This window comes from Triturus cristatus, chromosome 9 (assembly GCF_964204655.1).
Source record: "Triturus cristatus chromosome 9, aTriCri1.1, whole genome shotgun sequence".
NCBI lineage: Eukaryota > Metazoa > Chordata > Amphibia > Caudata > Salamandridae > Triturus > Triturus cristatus.
The window spans coordinates 1,261,680,947-1,261,701,164 of NC_140592.1; the positions used below are offsets into that span (position 1 = coordinate 1,261,680,947).

The following is a 20,218-nucleotide window of genomic DNA, read 5'->3' on the forward strand; positions in this document are numbered from 1 at the left end:
CTTTTTATCCTTTTTGGGACCACCCTCCCCCTGAGCCTTTTGGGGGCCTGGTGAAGACTTCTGGTCTTTTTGTTTCTGCTCATTACCCTTCTGGTCTGCCTTTTTCTGATCACCGCCCTGGTTCTGGTTTTTCTGCTTAACTCTAGTCCTGACCCATCTATCTGCCTTCTTTCCCAATTCTTGGGGAGAAGTCAGATCAGAATCAATCAGGTGTTGTTGCAATAGCTGGTTTTGACAGTTGTTAAGTATTTGTTCTCTCATGATCAAATTATACAATCCTGTATAGTCCTTAACCTTACTTCCCATTAGCCAGCCTTCCAGAGCCTTAGTGGCACAATCTACAAAGTCAGTCCAGTCCTGAGTCTGAGTCTTCTGGGTATCCCTGAACAACAACCTGTATTGTTCAGTGGTTAGGCCAAACCCATCAATCAGAGCACTCTTCAGGACAGTGTAATTATCTGCATCCTCATCACTAACTGTGAGGAGCTTGTCTCTGCCTTTCTCAGAGAAGGAGAGCCACAAAATAGCTGCCCACTGACTTTGGGGTACCTGCTGTACTTTGCAAGCTCTCTCCAAAGCAGTTATCCATTTGTGGATGTCATCCCCACACTTGTAGGGAGGGACAATCTTGCTCAGGTTTCTATTATCATAGTGCCTGTCTCTATCCTTAGGGATATTGCTGCCACCAGTGGGTTCTGACCCACTCAATTTTTGTTCTCTAGCCAGAGCAAGCTTCTCTTTGGCAAGGGCAAGTTCTTCCCTCTGAATCCTCAGATTAGCTTCCCTCATTCTGGCTTCATGCTCCTTTCTCTCAGGGGAAGTCATTCCCCTGTGAGAGGAAGCATTAGAGATGTTAGAGACATGGGAGTGGATGGATTCCCTTGAAGGGGATCTGTCCCTCCTGCTTCTCTGTGTAAGCCTACTTGGGGGTCTGTAAGGGGGGACCCCATGCAAACTCCCATGTAAGGTTAGGTTAGCCTGGCTAAGTCTTCCTACTTGGCCCTGGCTGTCTACCTCTTCATCTGAAGTCTCCTCTGACTCCTCTGTGGTGGGTAGACCCTCCTCTGTACCTAGGGTACCTGCCTGAGATGCCCTAATAATGTCATACTCCTCTAGGAGTTGTCTTAACTGAAGGAGGGTAGGGTTTGCACCCTGTTTTATTCCTCTGGAGGTACACAAGTGTCTCATCTCCTGGAATGTTAAGGTATCATATCTAGAGGGGGTCTTTTGCAGACCTGATCCTCCTGAGAGAGCATCTACTTGATCTCCTCTCAGAGACATGATCTAGTGAGGGTGTGGTGTGTGCACCTACCTACACTAGTTGTATCTACTAAACCTCTCTAGTAGTTGTAGTCAGGGTGTGTTACTCCCTTCAACCTACAACTACAAAGTCCAGTAGGACTTAAGTATTATAATCTATGTTATATGTACCTAGACAATATCTGTGTGATCTTTCAATTTAGTATCTCCAGATTACAATGGTATTACAACAGCAAGCTCAGATCCCAACCGCTGCTCACCAATGTGAGAAGTTGGCCTGATGTATGATGTCACTAGTTCTAGTGTACACCTTATATCAGTCCAAATACCCTTATGGTGATTGGTTGTAAAGTCAACCTTATAGACCAGCTATCCTAGTGGTAGCATGGACAAGAGCAGTCTTAGGCTAAACTCTGAATGGCATGTGAAGCCAGCTGTGATACCATATATAATCCCTTGAATACCAAATGAAAGGACACCACAACAGATATATATATAAAATAAAGTGTATTTATTCTAGTCAAACCCTCAGCACTCTTTATGAGATTAGAGGTAAGTACAACACAGTCTTATTTAAGCATACATTAAGTCACACAGGTAAGTAATACAGTTAGGCCCTAGGGGCCACGCAAACCATATACTAAGTAAGTGGTATAAGAACCACTGTCACGGAAATAGAATAGGCCTAGGCCTAGGGAATCGCTGGGGCTACACTACACTAGCGTTAGTTAGGAAGTGGGAGGCCCACGGGATTCGTGTGCAGAGTGGAAACACTCACGCGTAATGCGTAAAAGTCAATAGCAATAGTACAGTTTAGAAAACGGTAGATTTAGGACACTTCCGGAGTAGCTAGGAAGTTGAGACTTGAAAACTAGACACTAGGATAGTCACTATCCTGATGAGCACCGGAGTACCCAAGTTACCTAGCCCACAGGCTGCGGGTGCATAGGGGTGAAGATGCGTCGTTTTCGTCGTCGACTCCTATGGATGCCTGAAGAAAGATGCTGACAGGCAGTCAGTGAAGAGTGTCCGGTGGATCCCAAGGCTGGGATCAAGAAGAAAGGAAACCTGCAAGCAGAAGGGACAGAGTCAAGGTCACTAGCCAGTGACCACGTGGAACCAGGAAGGAACCAGGCGATGTCGTGAAGATTGCAGGTGAAGGTGAAGCTTGTCGCTGCAGCCAGGAGGACCAGGAAGCGTCGAGGACGACCAGGACCAGGAGGCGAGCTGTCCCACGAAGGCTCTTGCTGTCGGCGGCGTCGAAGTTGGACTAGGACTCACCAAGCCTTGGCAAGCGGAACCCACGAAGAACGAAGGACTTGCTTCTGGTGCAGACCAGGAAGGTCTGGGGTGCTTCTTCTTTGCAGAGAAGCGGGAGCCAGTCTGGAGGAGCCAAACCAGCGCAGAAGATTTCAGGGTGCGTCGTCACAAAGGCCACTAGCCAGCGGGCAAGCAACCGGACAGACGCGGCAAGCAGGAAAATGCTGAAGGGCCCCACGCAGGACTCGTGGAGTGTGGGGGGCTGATCTTCGGTGCAGATGGTGCTTGGGGTTGGGGCTTCTCAATCCCCGGTGCACAACTTCGAGGGTACCTCAGAAGCTGCGCTTTAAGTTACTAGCCACTTTTTCCAGGTAGCCGGTCCCACGTCGCTCGTCGCCTCCACGGATCTCAGCTCTGCTGTAGATGTGGATCAGGGTCGGAGAAGTCTGGAAGTCAAGGCTCTGGTCAGGCTCTGCAGTCGGTTCCTCGTAGAACGTGGGCAAAGCAAAGGGTAGTCTCTTGATGGTGCCTGTTTGCACAGGGTAGCCACTCCTTGGCTACAAGGGAGATTCTTCAGTCTTCTTATTTCGTCGAATGTCGAAGGTCCAGAGTTTCTGTTCAGTTTTGCAGGTTCAGGATAATCTAAAGTCTTGAGGCCCAACGCCCACTCTTATACTAATCTGGGGGGCTGGGATACCTGCTAGGTCACGCCTTATGGGTGGGACCTGGGAGGGGGTGGTTACACCCACTTCCCTTTGTCCAGTTTCGCGCCAGAGCTGGGGCTGGAGTGCCCCAGCACCGGTTTGAACTGGACTATGCAAGGAACACCTTGTGTGCCCCAGGCATGTCTCATTCCTTTCAGCCCACCCTGCCCCAATACACTAAAGGCTGTCTGGGGAGGTGCTAGCACCTCCCCAAGCAGGAAACCTATTGTCCAGGCCTCCCTGGCTGGGATCACTCCCAGCTGCAGGAGGTCAGACTTGTGTCGTGGCAGCAGCATCCATTTTGTGATGCTGAGGCTTTGGTCAGAGGCTAACAGTTGAAGTATGATTTTAACATGTCTTTCCCTCTAGAAGGGGGGAATAATATTCTCATGTCCAGAAATGGCATGGGGGTATTATTCCACAGTGTTAGGCACCTTACACGACATGTTTCGATAAAGCCAAACCATAGTTACCATAACCGTCTAAGATTATAAGGCACTTTAAGAGTATATGGTAGGCTATATCATAGAACAGCTATAAGGACAAGGTTCCGAAAGCTGCAGACAGGCTCAGCTCATGCTAGAGCACCATCTCACATGTTACCAAGCACTCTGCCTCCAGGATTGTCAAGGCCTGCCATAGGAGTGACTGATAGGTACACATGTGTCTATATGTAAGTTAGGTATAGGAATACTACACCTAAGCAAGGGGTGATTACACGACCTTGCCCCAGCTGAGTGATCAGCCAGTTGTGTCAAAATGGAAGGCCAGGCCAGGGGTGGCATAATACATGCTGCAGCCCCTGGTAGGCCTAGGGTACACCTATGCCCTGGGTACCTAGGGTACACTGTACAGGGGCCAATAAGGTGATCCTATCCAAATGGGTTATGCACCTAAAGTACATAGTATTAATTTAGAGAGAGAACAGCAGGGCTGTGGGTCTGATTAGCAGGCCCACAGCCACATCTAAGTCGAAAACCAGTAAAGCAAAAGCAAAAAGTGGGGGTGAACATAGAAAGCAGACCCTACTCTCCTACATTCGCCCACTTGGGTCTTCAGCTCAACAAGTCCAAGTCGGTGCTGATACCCTCCAGGTCACAAAAGTTCCTTGGGGCTATTCTGGACACGACACTATGCACGGCTCGTTCGTCGGAGGAGCGTCAACGCAAACTGACCACCTCCGCTCGTCAGATGCTGCACAGCAGATATGTATCGGTTCGACGGTACAAGTCATTACTCGGATTGATCTCATCCTGCATACCTTTAATACCGCATTGCAGGCTTCATATGCGTCCTCTGCAGGAGGAGTTGGACAAACAATGGCGCCAGGCAGAAGGGTCGTTCAACGACAAGGTGTGGATAACACCAGGTATGCGCAAAGCCTGCGAGTGGTGGCTGGTGAAGGAGAACATAGCAGGAGGATTAACGTTTCGAACCCCTCCTTCTCCTATGGTGGTGACCACGGATGCCTCCTTGGAGGGCTGGGGAGCGGTACTCCAGGAGCTTCAAATCAGCGGTCACTGGAGTCCAGCGGAGAGCCTACGCCACATCAACCTCTTGGAGCTGATGGCCATTCGCTTAGCCTTGCTGGCGTTCCTTCCCAGACTTCAGAATCGTGCAGTGCTGGTCCGGACAGACAACACGACGGCCATGCACTATATCAACAAGCAAGGGGGCACCAAATCGTGGACTCTGTCCAAGGAAGCTCAGATGATCTGGGATTTTGCGATTTCTCACAAGATCACTCTACAAGCCGAGCAACTAGCAGGGTGCCTCAACGTCACAGCGGATGCTCTGAGTCGTCAGACGGAGGTGACTCACGAGTGGGAGTTAGACCAAGCCACGCTGGAGGCAGTGTTCGAGAGATGGGGTACTCCGACCATAGACCTCTTTGCGTCCCCGGAGAACGCAAAATGTCAATTTTACGCAAGCAAGGTTCCCCATCGAGGATCTCTGGGGAATACCCTTTCGATTGCTTGGTTCGGCGCATTTTGCTACGCTTTTCCTCCCATTCCTCTCATTCCTCGAGTTCTCAGGAAGGTCAGAGCGGAACCATGCAAGATGATCCTCATTGCTCCAGCGTGGGCCCGGCAGTTCTGGTTCACGGAACTCCTGCTTCTCTCCCAGGATCGCCCTATTCGCTTGCCGCTGATTCCATCTCTGTTGTCGAGGCATCAGGGACAGTTACTCCATCCGGATCCAAAGTCACTACACTTGACAGCGTGGCTCCTGAATACAGAGAATTCCGTCATCTGAATCTCTCCAGGGAGTGCAGGGATGTTTTGTCTCAGGCGCGGGCGCCAAGCACTAATAAGACATACAGGGCAAAATGGAAGAGATTTTGTCTGTGGTGCCAGAGGAATAACCTCCATCCTTATAAATCCCTGCCACATCAGGTTTTGCCTTACATCCTGTCACTGGCTAAATCAGGTTTGGCGCACTCTTCTGTCTACCCGTTTTCGACGGAAGACATCGGGGCCATCTCTATGGTCCGCAAGGATTGTTAAACAGTTCCTTAAGGGGTTATTCCGGATGTATCCTCCGGTCCGACCACTCCCTCCTGTCTGGCAGCTTAACCTAGTACTGGCTCAACTGATGAAAGCGCCCTTTGAGCTAATTCACAGGGCGGACTTGAAGTTCCTGTCGTGGAAACTAGCCCTCCTCTTAGCATTAACTTCGGCTAGGAGGGTTAGTGAACTCCAGGCTGTGTCTATAGTGGAGCCTTTTCTGCAGTTCAGAAAGGATGTGCTGATTTTGAGAACCAACCCAAAATTCCTCCCGAAGGTGCCTTCGGATTTTCATCTGAATGAACCCTTGATTTTGAACTCTTCTTTTCCGCGTCCTTCCACCCAGGCGGAACGAACATTGCATTCTTTGGATGTCCAGAGATGTCTAAAATTCTATCTCGAGCGCACACGCTCTTTCAGGAAATCGACACAGCTATTTATTGCCTACAGTGCACCACGGAAGGGTTTGCCGCTCGCTAAGAGTGGCATTTCCCGCTGGATCTCCAGTGCAATACAATACTGTCATCAGGCTGCGGGCAAACCTTTGGACAGAAGGGCCCGTGCTCATTCTACAAGAGCGATGGCGTCTTCAGTGGCTCTTTTTGCTGGAGTTGCAATCAAAGACATTTGCAGGGCAGCAACGTGGAGCAGTGTACACACCTTCACGAAACACTACTGCCTGGAATCGGTGGGACGAGATGACGCTGCTGTGGGTCAAGCAGTCCTCCGGAATCTTTTTCAATGAGAGGTGAGCTTTCCCTACAATCCCTCCATCCTGGTAAGCACATTTGGTTCAGTAATGATTGTTTTTTCATGTAAACTGAGACGGTTATGTAAAGCCAGGTGTCTTCCAAAATGTGCTTTGTGATTTACTGCTTACTATTCTGATACAAAGCATGAGAATCTATGAAAGTTCCAATACTGGGGTAAGAAAACAAGTTACTTACCTGTAACTTTGGTTCCCCAGTATTGGTAACTTTCATAGATTCTCATGCGCCCACCCACCTCCCCTGGGAAAGCTCTGCTGGTTTACTGAGGTAGTGGCTGTTTGCACAACGGCTACGAAAATCTGAGGCTCTGAGCTCTCTCAGGAAGGTTCCAAGGGGTGAGGCTGTGCTGATTGGTCCTGGCAAAAGTTTGGGCTCTTTTACACAAAGAGGGTGATATACTACAAAACGAGATGAGGCCTAGGCCTATTTTTCTCTTTTGTTTCTATGGTTTTATATATATATATATATGTATATTTTTTGTTTACCGAGGCTCCCATTCCGACGACGGGGAATGATACAAAGCATGAGAATCTATGAAAGTTACCAATACTGGGGAACCAAAGTTACAGGTAAGTAACTTGTTTTCTTTTTGCTCCCACATGGGAGTCTATAACAGGCCAGTGGGTGTGACACATTTTTCACTGAGGTCATACCTTAGAGTTTCTTCAAACACCTCACCAAGGAAGAAACATCATCTTCACTTGCCGGAACCGCAACAAGAAATTTTCTTTCTCAAAGAGCAATCAAAGTGGACCCAAAGGCCTGAAGAATCAGGGATTCTATTACAGATTCTTCCTAGTATTGAAAAAGTTCAATGGCAGACCTATCATCGGCCACATGGAACTCGCCAAGATCTCTCGTAAGGGATTTCCATGTATAGTCATAAACACTTGAATAGTCCCGCCCATCTTCTTTAATTACATCTTCTTAAGTGAGTATTTTTCGCCTTTCTTCAGGATGGCCTGCAAAGACATTTAAAGAACAGACAATAATGCAGCCTAAATACATAGGCTACACTGGCCGCATCTTCATCTTAAAGGGAAAAAAGGTAGCCAGTATACTATATTTTGTGCAACTTTTGTAGTGTTTAACACACAGAAGAATCCCCTTCACAAAACTCCTTTTTTCGTGCTAGAGATGAAAGTAGAGGACAGAATAGCCCCGTAGGCTGCCATTATATGTCTTAAAAATAGAAGCTGTGCATTTAAGAATCCAGAGACCACCAGTATCCCATCATGCACAGCCAGTGGCAGTTACTGCAGGGGGGGGTAATATGAAATTATACACAAACAATTCTCCTGGCCCCTTTTTTAAGTGCAAGATGAAGAATTGGGCTATTGTAGCCCATTCCTATAGACTACATAATCTTTTTCTTTCTTAAGTGACTCTACAGGCCTTCCTGAAGAAAGGCAAACATCTACACTTAAGAAGATACATTGTTAAAAAGTGCTTTGGCGTCCCCGCACGTGGGTTCGACTATTCAGTGCTTATGACTATAATGGAAAGTCCTCTACAAGAGAACCGGAGTTACAGGTAAGAAACTATTCCGTATTTATTTATAGTGTTGTAGCTATCCAAAAAGGGTTTCCCAGCAATGAGCAAAGCAAGAGATGAAACAGATTACTGGAGCATGTGGAGAGTAGCAAATGCTCCCTTCAATTGCCCCCTGAACCACAGCTCAAAGAAAAAAGCCTTGCATATACTGATCACCTGCTTCAAGCAAAGGATAAATGTGTGCAGATTTGGGCCAGTTATTTCCTCCAGGAGACAGAAAAACAAACAGATTTGACCCCAGTATTCCCAGGTCCATGTGGTTTATTCTGGGAATATATATTTGTAATCTCTGGATTTAGGTACGAGGATAGCGGCCAGAATATGAAAGTCCAGCTCTCTGATATCCCCACATCTAATTGCGAGAAACTCCTATTAAGGCTATAAATGGTATAAGGGGTTCGCCAAGTTGCAGTCTGTGCTTTTTTATGTGACTAAAGGGGTTAAAAACTATGTAGAGGACTGCAGTGATAGACATTCACAACTTAATGTCTTTTTTCATGATCTTGTTCAGGAGTCTCCAACCTTTTCTGTAACAAAATCTTCTAATGTTCCAAGGAAATCATCCCGAGCTACTAGTATTAGTAGACGTAGTTGTGGCCACCCCATCTAAGATTGTCACATTAATGCTTTAGGCAGGGTTACTAGCAGTTTTACCCTGTACTTGTTAATACAATAACAACCATAGCTGCACCCCTGGCACTAAGTTAATAATGGGAGTAATACACTCCAACTCAAATAATAGCTTTAAATACATTTTGAAAATCTGAACATTTTTCTTCAAGCAACAGCTTATGAGTTTTGAAAACACACGTTTACATCTTGAGTATTAACTTTTAATTTTGGGATGGTAATAACTCAACCAAGCAAAAGCTTCTATTGTAGTAGGCTGGGTTGCAGAAAGAAGAGCTACTCACAAGGAGCTGGAGATCTACTGCTAGCTCACGAGCTACTCGTTTGAAATCCATATTCTAGTTGTGTTTGTTTTCTAAAACTTCATTGTTTTTGTGTGCCTGTGGGGATTACTTTGTTTTGTGAAATTTCGATCTATCCTTTCAGTCAGCATCTTTTTAGACCTCTGTGGGCATGACCCTTGCATTTCCTTTCTTAACTATTATTGGTCTGTTTCCAGGTTCAGGTTCATTGCTTTGTGATAGACATGCAGTCAATAGGTGCCCCTCATAAAAACAGGGAAAGTAAAATATGTAGTTTGAAATTTGTTCCCTACTGCTATAGTTGGAATGCACAAATTATGATAGTGAATACGAAAAGAGATAAAGCTGTAACAATTACATAATGTTATGTTCAGTTAAATGAATAAAGACAGGTGGCTTAAGAATTATTACTGCCATCTTTCTATGTTTACACTATGTTGTCCTTATATTTTGCTTCTGTTATATTTATCAATAGAGATTAAAAGCAATGTTCTTGAAGTGTCTGGAAAGCCAAGGGCAACAGCTGTCCCATCTACAGGTAGGCTTTGATTTCACCATGAACTCCGAAGGCCCATTTGCATGTGGGACTGGTGATGGCAGCACCATGTTCTCTTCTGACGAGAATTCTTTACTTGAAAATCCTTTTCATTGTTTTGTTTATGTACCTCTTGCATTCATAAATAAGTCATTTTCACTTTGTTGAATTAACCTAATAGTATGAGAGGCTAAAAACGTAAGAAGTGAGAAAAGATATGGCATAACGGCTAGAGCGACTGACCTTGAAGCTGGGGAACCAGGTTCGAGTCTAGCGGGAAGCTCTAGCATCCTGTGATTCTGGGCAAATCACTTAATCTCCCCGTGCCTACAAAAAAATGTATCCTTGTGTAATGCAACTCGTGCTCATGTAAAGCGCTCTGATACCTTCGGATCGAGTTTGTGCTAGATAAAACTGCAACAAAAAATAGAAGAGTGATAGATTTGAATGATGAAATGAAATTGGAAACAACATGGTTAGCAGGGTTCAAGATGCATAGTCACCAACGTTTTTTTATGTTATGAACCTGCACTTAAAACATATTCATTACTTACTGCACCAGATTTTCATATAATACATGCATATTCAAATAAAGTGGTGACTTTATGAATGACAGCAATATCAGGCAACCTGATAACAACACCCATCTCTAGCACTTGATGTTTAATGGCTGGTATTGTATTGTAGCATTATATAGCACTTACTACCCCAAAGGAAGAATTGAGGCACTTTTAATATAAGGGCAAGTGCCCTTATAAACAGCTGAAAATGTTTTTACATTCCTAAAAGAATACAGAATGGTATATATTTAGTAGCGCATGCACCTCATTGAAAACTGCTTAACTTCATCCATTGGGGTAAGTGTTTGTTCGAGGCATATGAGCTGCAGATCACACACTTGCATTAGATCGCCATCTGGTGTTGGGCTCGGATGCTTGCACGTTGTTGTCTTGGAAGAAGTCTTTGTAGTCACAAGATTGGTGACTCCTCCCTTGGACGATAGTGCGCATGGACATCGACTCCATCTTAAGATTGTTTTTTTTTCCGCCATTGGTTTCCGATGCAACTTTTGCGCTCTGGTTCGAAATCTCCATTTCAAACTTTTTCGATGCACAAAACTTCCACAAACTCTTCGGATTGACTTCGAACATCTTCATCTTCGACGCGCCTTTCATCGGTTCGATTCCGGTCGTCGACGCGTGCTGCTGGGCCTATCCACGCCGTATTCCTACGGCTCATGGAAAGGACGCCATTCAAGAAATGCCCCCAGTGTGGAGCAAAATTCCCACACAGTGACCATCACAGGGTCTGCAACCTGTACCTCTCACCTGAACACGACGAGTCCAGCTGTCCAGCCTGCGCATCCTTTCGATCGACGAAGACTATTCGAGATCGAAGGGCTCGACGTCACATCATGGCACAGAGATCAGCCCTGGAACCAGAGGACATCTTCGACGAAGGCCCGGATGTCCCAGAAGAAGATTCCAAAGCTCTTTAAATCGTGTCAGAGGCAGACGACTCAGACGACCCCATCACTCCTGGTCAACGAGTGAGTACTACTGCCCCTACCCCAACCCCACCACCAAAACCAAAGGCACTGGTCAAGACTTCGCCTGTTGGCCCCAGTCGTGACCGAAAACACACTTCAGAAGCCCCGCCTCCAGGCCCAGCTCCGAAGAAAAAAGACAAGCCTTCCGGTAGCTCGGAACTGAGCAAACCTCACATAATCGTCCCGCCGGCGCCTTCGGCACCGAAGCCAAAGGAACTCTCTGCTCCGAAATCAGTTCCGACGCCTTCCACCTCCAAAGGCAAATCGGCCCCGAAAAAAATCGAGGTCTGTGGATAAGCCGGCTTCGAACGCTTCCAAGCCTAAAGATCCCGCTTCGGCTCCGAAACCAAGACCCTCGGAACCAAAAGACAAGTCTTAGGTCTCTACCTTGCCTCCTAAGGCCAAAGACCTTAAAACTCAACACCAGCCACGTTCGGAACCGAAAAGAATCGACACCGAAGGCGGTTCCCGACAAAGAGGAACTTTTTCACCTGGATCCTGTCGATCCTAGGCAGAAAAAGATTCATATTAATCCTGAAACAGGACATGTCACAGCTGTGTCATGTAAGAAGAGGAAGTTAGACACAGCACCTGCCACTGCAGTGCCTGTGAAAAAGAAGGACTCTGCTGCATCACCTATGCCTCCTTCCTCTCCAGTACTTCCTTCTAACCCACCTCCTCTCCCTAAATCTATTACACCACCTCTGCCTGTAACTTCTCCACCACATACACCACCTCTAGGTGATGATGATGATGATGATGATGACCAAGGGGTGACCCAAATGACCCGTTCACAGATCCAGACGACCCACCACAAGATGATTGAGAGTACCCTGTCCCAACAGATCTACCAGACCTCCCAAGCCCACAGCCATACCCCTCAAAACCATCTCCCCCAGACGATAATATTGGTTTTGGACAACTGCGTAATAAGGCTGCAGTTTATCACGGCGTCACAATACACCCAGACACAGCAGAGGAGGACTTCCTTTTGGATACATTCGAACAATCCCAAAAGACAGTGCAAATATTGCCAATGATTAAAGGAGTCATTAAGCATGCCCCTGAAGTGTTCAAAGATCCCATACGTGCCAGGATTCTTAACCCTAGAATCGAGAAGAAATATAGACCTGCCCCTAAAGACCCTGCTTACATTAAGGAACAGCTGCCTTTGGATTCTCTAGTAGTTTCCAACGCTAGAAAGCGCGCCAACTCACAAACCTCTGGGGATGTGCCACCCCCTGATAGAGAAACCAAATTACTAGACGCTTCTGGCAAAAGGGTAGTTGCGCAGGCAATCAATCACTGGCGCATAGCCAACACGCAAGCACTGCTGGCTAGATATGATAGGGCCCACTATGACCAACTGGAAACCCTATTACATCATTTGCCTGACCAATATAAAACCCAAGCAAATTATCTCATCCAAGAGGGCAAGCTAATTTCCAACGCGTCAATTAAATGCGAACTTGACGTGGCAGACACTGCCTCTAGATCCATCAATACCAGTGTACTCCTTAGACGACATGCCTGGCTGCGCATTTCAGGCTTTAAGCAGGAGGTCCAGACTACCATCCTCAACCAGCCGTTCAACCAAGAACAACTTTTTGGCCCGGCTGTAGACACTACACTTGAAAAGATGAATAAAGACACTGAGACTAAGTCCATGGGAGCGTTACAGTCTCCACAAACACGTGGCTCCTTTTGTGGCTCCTTCTATAGAGGAGCCTCCAGAAACATGGGCGCAGACACCTCATCTTCGTTTAAAGCCACTACACAAACATCCCACAATAGAGGATGTTTTAGAGGTGGATACAGAGGGAATAACAATAAAGGAAGAGGCCGAGGTAATAACAACACTCGTGCCTCCCCACTACAAAACAGTGACTTCCCTCCGCTTCCCCCAGACCATTCCACTCCGGTTGGGGGAAGATTATGACAGTTCCTACCGGTCTGGAATTCCATCACAACAGACAAGTGGGTAAGACAGATTATCCAGTATGGTTACTGCCTGGAACTTACATCTCCCCTCCCCCCCCCCCACCCCCCCCACACACACACATTCCACCCAAGCAGCGTCCAATGTCCACAGATCATCTCACGCTCCTAAAACAAGAGGTTCTCTCACTGCTTCAAAAACACGCAATAGAGCCTGTTCTCTTGCACCATCTAGGAACAGGGGTTTACTCGCTGTACTTGCTAATACCCAAAAAGGACGTAACTCTAAGACCGATACCTATATATACACTCGGGTCAATTTCATATGATCACTCTCCAACAAGTGCTCCCGCTGCTGCAACAAGGCGATTTCCTTGCCACACTAGATCTCAAGGACGCTTACTTCCACATTCCCATACATCCTGCTCACAGGAAGTATCTAAGGTTTGTAGTGGACGGACAACACTATCAGTTCAAAGTCCTTCCATTCGGAGTCACCACCGCACCCAGCGTATTCACAAAATGTCTTGCGGTAGTAGCAGAACATAATCCATGTCTTCCCATATCCAGACAACTGGCTAATAAAAGCCAAGTCATTCAACCAATGTGTTAAACACACTCACCAGACCATCCAAACATTACACAACTTGGGGTTCACGGTCAGCTACACCAAGTCGCATCTCCAGCCCTCTCATATACACCCATATCTGGGGGCCACAATAAACACCTCCACCGCTCTAGCATATCCCAGTCCAGCCAGGATAGCCAGTATACAAACCCTCATCTCAAAATTTAAAGCCCAACACTCCCAGCCAGAGTGTTCCTGCAACTCATAGGCATGATGGCATCTTGCATTTTTATTGTACCTTATGCAAGACTTCAAATGCGCCCCTTTCAAGAATGTCTAGCAGATCAGTGGAATTAGGCTCAAGAACAACTTACAGATCTGGTGTTGGTAGACAGTCGCACACATCGCTCTTTGCAGTGGTGGAACACAAAACACTTGTCCAAAGGGCGGCTGTTCCTCAAACTTGTTCCACATATAGTGCTCACGATAGACGCATCACTCACAGGATGGGGAGCCCATCTCCTCGGACATACAACCCAAGGCAAGTGGACCACTCGACAAAAAGTGCTCCACATCAATCAACTGGAACTACCAGCAATATTTCTAGCTTTAAAATCATTCCAAGTACATGTACAAAACAAAGCTGTCCTGATCCGGACGGACAACATGACAGCCATGTACTACATACAAAAACAAGGAGGCACACATTCTCTGCAGCTGTCCCAGCTCGCACAGAATATTTGGAGATGGGCCATCCCACAAAATATATATCTACTTGCAGAACACCTTCCAGGAGTTCACAATCAGATTGCGGATCTGTTTAGTTGACAAACACAACAGATTCACGAATGGGAACTGCATCCCCAAGTTCTTCTACCATTTTTCCAGATGTGGCGCCAACCAGACATAGATCTGTTCGCCACACACGAAAACCCAAAATGCCCAACCTTCGCCGCCAGGTTTCCACACCCATTGTCCAAGGGCAATGCGATATGGATGAACTGGTCAGGCAGATTTGCGTATGCTTTTCCGCCACTCCCACTGATTCCACTAGCGGTACGCAAGCTCCAACAACAGCCTCTCAAACTAATCTTAGTCGCTCCCACATGGGCAAGCCGACCGTGGTTCACAACACTGTTGGAACTCTCACTAGTTCCGCACCAAAAACTACGCCTGTCCCCATCCCTGCTAATGCAGAACCATGGAGAGATCAGACATCCAGATCCAGGTCAGCTGAATCTGGCGATCTGGCTCCTGAAGTCCTAGAGTTCGGTTACCTTAACCTACCACCGGACTGTATGAACATCATTAAAGAAGCCAGACGCCCTACTATTCGAGCTTGCTATGCTGCAAAATGGAAAAGATTTGCCGTTTACTGCACCAACAACCATATTGATCCACTGGATGCCTCCATCCAGAATATCATTTGCTACCTACTGCACTTGCAAAGATGTAATCTAGCATATTCATCCATACGTTTACATCTAGCAGCACTTGCTGCTTATCTGCAAAACAGACAACACTTGTCACTTTTTAGAGTCCCCGCAATCCAAGGAAGGAGTCACCTATCTCGTGACTACAAAGACTTCTTCCAAGACAACAACAACGTGCTAGCATCCGAGCCCAACACCATATGGCGATCTAATGCAAGTGTGAGGATCTGCAGCTCTACATGCCAAGAACAGATGCATACTGGTAAGTAGCATTTTCCTTTTTAACTCCCCTCCCCCAAGAGACTACAATAGCTCAGATTCCCACTGCACATTGTGCGAAGACATTCCTCAAGATATCTCGTCTTTCACTTTGGAGAAGTGCGTTATATATCTTCTTGAGGAAATATAGTATGTTAAATGCTGTTGGAGCTCTGTGTCACCTGTAGGCTGAAAAATAACTTCATCAATGACCTTGATAAAGAATCTCCTTACAATTCAATTCAATTCAAATAGACTTTATTCGGATTTCAAAAAACCATCCATAAGCACAGAAACAAAATTTTAAAATACACATTAAATACTACAATTTTGGGCCACAGCTTATTACATATAAAAATATAATTTATAAAAACAACAGTGAAAACACAATTGACCTTCTAGCTGAGCTGTGCATAAGACCATCATACATACAATATATAGAGTTATGCATAAAAAAATAACTATTAATTTTATGAAGGCAGGACAAATGCAATATATTAAGTTGTGCAAATCATGCTTAAAAGTGCAAAATGCATGTCTAGACAAAATTAATCGATTTTCAACGACCTGCGTGAGCGTACAATAGCGTTAAGAAAGCTACTAACTCTAAAAATTATTTTGTCTGATCCCAACATTAAAAAGTGTCTATAAGCATAGTTGTGGTCAGTCAAGTCATATTTCCTACAGTATGGGATTAGGTAATGCCTTGTAAATTTCATATAGAAACCACAGCCAAAAATGAAATGGAGCATACTCTGGGTTCCACCATGGTCACAAGGACAATTTAATTTTTCCGAGTTTTTAGTGTAACCCAGTGGAAAGCAGATAAGATTTACGATGCTCCTGTCCCTGAATCTAAATAATAGAATCCTGTTCCACCTGCCCAATTTTTTACATAGATAGGGCTGGGGTGACATCGGGGATTCAATGTGTGGTTCCCGGATTAATAAGTAGTCGATTGTAGATTGTTTCACGGAGTCTGCTCTTTCCCTCTCATTGTGAAAATACTGATAGAGTGCCCTTCTCACCAAGTTTTTATGGGAGCCGTCAATCTGGTCGGGGTATGTAAAAAGATGACCGTAGTTGACACTCACAAGGCTCCTTTCTACCGCATTAATCCATGGGATTAAACCGGCATTCTCACTTTTCAAGCAATCTATAATAATCTCACGGGTCAGGGAAGCTGCCGGGTTTTGCCAGATCCTTAACCAAAATAATGCAGGTCTAGCTCTTATAAAATCCTCAACATAATGCAGTTTTAATTCATTGTGACATACAAGGGTCGGTGCACTAATAATTCCCCCCAAAATCTTCCGACAAAATCTATTCTCTTCTCTCTGTAGTTCTGAACAGTTCGAGAACCCCCAGACTTCAGCACCGTATGTTCCAGTTGGAAGACATTGAGTCCGGTAGATTTGTAGTAAACTGAGAACCACATCGGCCTGGCGTGGTTGGCGTAGAGAGGTAATAGAATTAATCGATTTGGAGAGTTTGTTTCTCCCCATCGCAACGTGGGGTTGCCACGAGCCGCTATTAGAGAATAGCAGACCCAGGTAAGGGAAAGTGCAAGTGCTTTTTAAAATGTTTTGACCTATCACAATCTTTGAGATTTTATAATTTTTAGGGCCGCAAGTCATTATAAAAGATTTGCTAAAATTAGTGCACAAACCTAAATCAGACATATAATTAACAAATCCCGATATTAAAATACGCAGGGCATTCGGGGTGCGGCCCATAAGGACCGCATCATCCGCGTAGAGTAACGCCGGGATAGGTTTCTTATTGATAATTGGAACGTCCTTTGTCAAGTTGCATAAAGAATGAGTTAATTCATTGATGTATAGTATAAAAAGCAAGGGGGCCAAGACGCAGCCCTGTCTCACCCCCTTGCCAATTAAAATCTCGTTTGAAACCTCGCCGTCGTTGTTTATTTGAACTCGGGCTTTCAAATTGCGATGGAGGTTGGCCAGAAAATGGACTAAAGGTTCATCTAAGCCATAATTTAAAAGAATGGACCATAAGCGAGAGCGATTAACAAAATCAAATGCTGAGCTTAGGTCCATAAAACCAAAATACAAAGGGGATTGTTTAGCTCTCGTGTATTTGGCCATTATGAGGTTAAGGTTCAAACATTGTTCCACCGTGCCAAGCTTGCTCCTAAATCCTAGCTGGCAGCGGTGGATAATAGAGTTTTCATCTGCCCAGGTACTTATTTTATCAAATAGAACCCTACCAAGGACCTTCAGGGTGTTGTCGATCAAAGATATTGGTCGATAACACCCCGGGTCCAACCTATTTCCCTTTTTAAAAATGGGTACAATAGTACTACTAGACCATGTCGAAGGGATGGATTTCTTACTCAAATTATTAAAAAGGTTACAGAGTAAGGGGGCCCAAAAGCATGTGTTCGATTTTTTCTGGTCGATGGACAAACCATCCGGACCAGGGGCCTTGTTGCCGGCACTATTGGCAATGGCTTCCTCCACCTCCTCTAATGTTATGACTATGGTACTGTCGGGGAAATTATCCTCAGTTGAGTCTCCAGCTGCAACATAAAGCTTTGAGAAATGGGTCACCCATGAGTCTCCTGTAATATTACCGTTTATCGGGGTAATATTACTTCCCAGGGCTCTCAAGTTCTTTACTTCTCTCCAAAACCCAGTTGGATCTTTTAGGGCAGCAGTTTTTGTGAGATTGTCCCAATGGCTTATTAGGAGCTCTTCAGTTCTAACTTTTAATACATGTTTATATTTGGAACGTAGTGAACTGACAAGGGACACGTCTCGGGGTTTGGCTTCCAAGGCCTTTCTAAGTTCTCTATTAGCCCTCGAACAATTGGTATCAAGCCATCTTTGATTATTTATATTATGTTCTTTTAGTGGTCTGGAGATTGCCCTTTTTATGACTGTGCATAAATCACAGAAGGACTTAGTTATATCGGGGCCACCGGGTGTTAGGCAGTTAGAGATCAGCAGAGGGTTATTCCTAATCACATTAGTTAGGATCTCTCGATTGTCAATCCCTCTCCAAACAATCCTAAGCCTATCTGTGGATACAGTAATGTTTTGGGCTCCAACCTCATGTGGGCCTACAGGTTTTTTAATAGATTTAAGATGGATTACTATTGGCAGATGATCACTATATGAGCTGCTGACAACCTCAGATTTAAGTAGCACTTCGCTAAGGAGGGAGGAGGTAAACATATAATCAATCATGGTTGAGCTACCACGGCCAATATAAGTGGGGGCCGGTACCTTTCCCTCAGCGGTTCCACTATAGCCCATGACATCGTCTAGATCCCTGCTATATAATAAATCCAATAATTCAGAACCTCGTCTACAGGGCGGAGATATAGAATGAATGTGGGCATTAAAATCTCCGCCAACACAAATGCCATCAAATTGGCCAAACTTTTCTCCATTCGCGACTTCATCGATAAACTTAAACAGTTCTAGAAAAGTGGGGTTGGGATGGTTAACGAAATCATTGTTATAAAAGTTTATAAAACAGATCTTTAACCTTGCAACATATTTCACGGCTATCAGACGTTTACTGACCACATGTAAAGGTTCAATTTTCACATCCTTAGAGATTTTTGCCCAGATAGATAGACCACCACTTGGTCGCCCCAAAGCAGGAGATGGTACAATAAGATTATGGCAGAATAAACCCTCCAATAGTTGAGCGCATGTGCACCATGTTTCTTGCAACATTACCACATCAAAATTACTTATCCAGGTAACCCATTCTTTGATTTTCATCTTACCTGGAAGCCCAGCGATATTCCAGCTAATGACACTTAGAGTATCAGTCGGTGGAATAGTGGTGGAAAAAGGAGGGGCAATAGGAGGGTCGAGGCATACTACATGTGGGGGAACTAGTCCATCTGGACAAGGTTTGTGAATACATATAGGATTTTCCGTTTCCAGAGGCACTGTGCTGATGACCCTATCCAGTATAATAGGAGATGTTAATGGTAGTCAGTCTAGGCTCCTTAGATCAGATAGGGCGGAAAATCTGTTAGATATAGGAATGGTATTAGGAACCGTTTGAAATAGTCTGTGAGGGGGCCTATAAAAATAGCCCAATGGGTGGAGGGTTATTGCAGTGGATGGACTAGCATGGGTGTTATGTGTATCCATGAAAAATCTTACAGAGTTCGGATGTCTAAAGTTAATCACTATACAGTCCCCACTGATGTTTTTGTATTGTGGGCCCACCCAACTTACCCTACGAGTTGATATAATCTCATTTGAGATGTCCCATCTTGCCCCTTTGTGTTTAGTCAGCCAATCGATACATTTATTGTGTAATTGTACCCATGACTCGCTTTGGCCTTCTTTAAGGGCAGGCACGCCTGCTAACACTAAAACATATGGGCAGGCTTCTGGGGGTAAGTGGTGTGACGGCCCTAGATTATTGGTGGATCTGTTTCTTACTGATGTACCTCCACTAATGCTTGCACTATCCAGAGTGATGCCTGTCCTGTCTGTTAAGGAAGCTAGCGGGGTAATAGTAGCCTTGGCATCCGAGCTTGCAGTTCTAGTCGTTACTGTTCCTGCTGCACCAGAGGGATCATGATTTGGGCCCGTGGTCAGTACAGGTGGGATATTGGCTAAGGTGCTGCTAGATGAAACAGTTTTAGCAACAATTGGGCCTTTGATATTACTATGGCCAAGGTCAGCAGCAGCAGCCAAACCCCCCTCCCTCAGACCGTTACATAGAGATTCTAATTTATTCATAATTTTCTCGCCCCGAACGGCATCTAAGCTAATAATGCCTTTCCTTTTAGTTTCCTCTTTTTTAACAAGGTTTTCAATTTTATCCAGTCTCTTAAAAACAGTATTAAATTGTTTAGCTATTTGAATTTCCACTTGTTTAAAAATAGTATCAACAATAGTTTCTATCAGATTGCCATTGAGTTTAGGTAGGATATTTCGATCGATGAAC

General features: G+C 45.3%; 1 protein-coding gene across 1 annotated transcript in view; it reads left to right on the top strand.

The window, feature by feature from the left end:
- Positions 1 to 20,218, top strand: part of COCH (cochlin) — a 578,282-nt gene that overhangs the window by 301,905 nt on the left and 256,159 nt on the right. Inside the window, exon 6 of the mRNA XM_085627370.1 lies at positions 9,463 to 9,525. Coding sequence (XP_085483496.1) covers positions 9,463 to 9,525 — 63 coding nt within the window. The remainder of the gene's footprint in view (positions 1 to 9,462; positions 9,526 to 20,218) is intronic.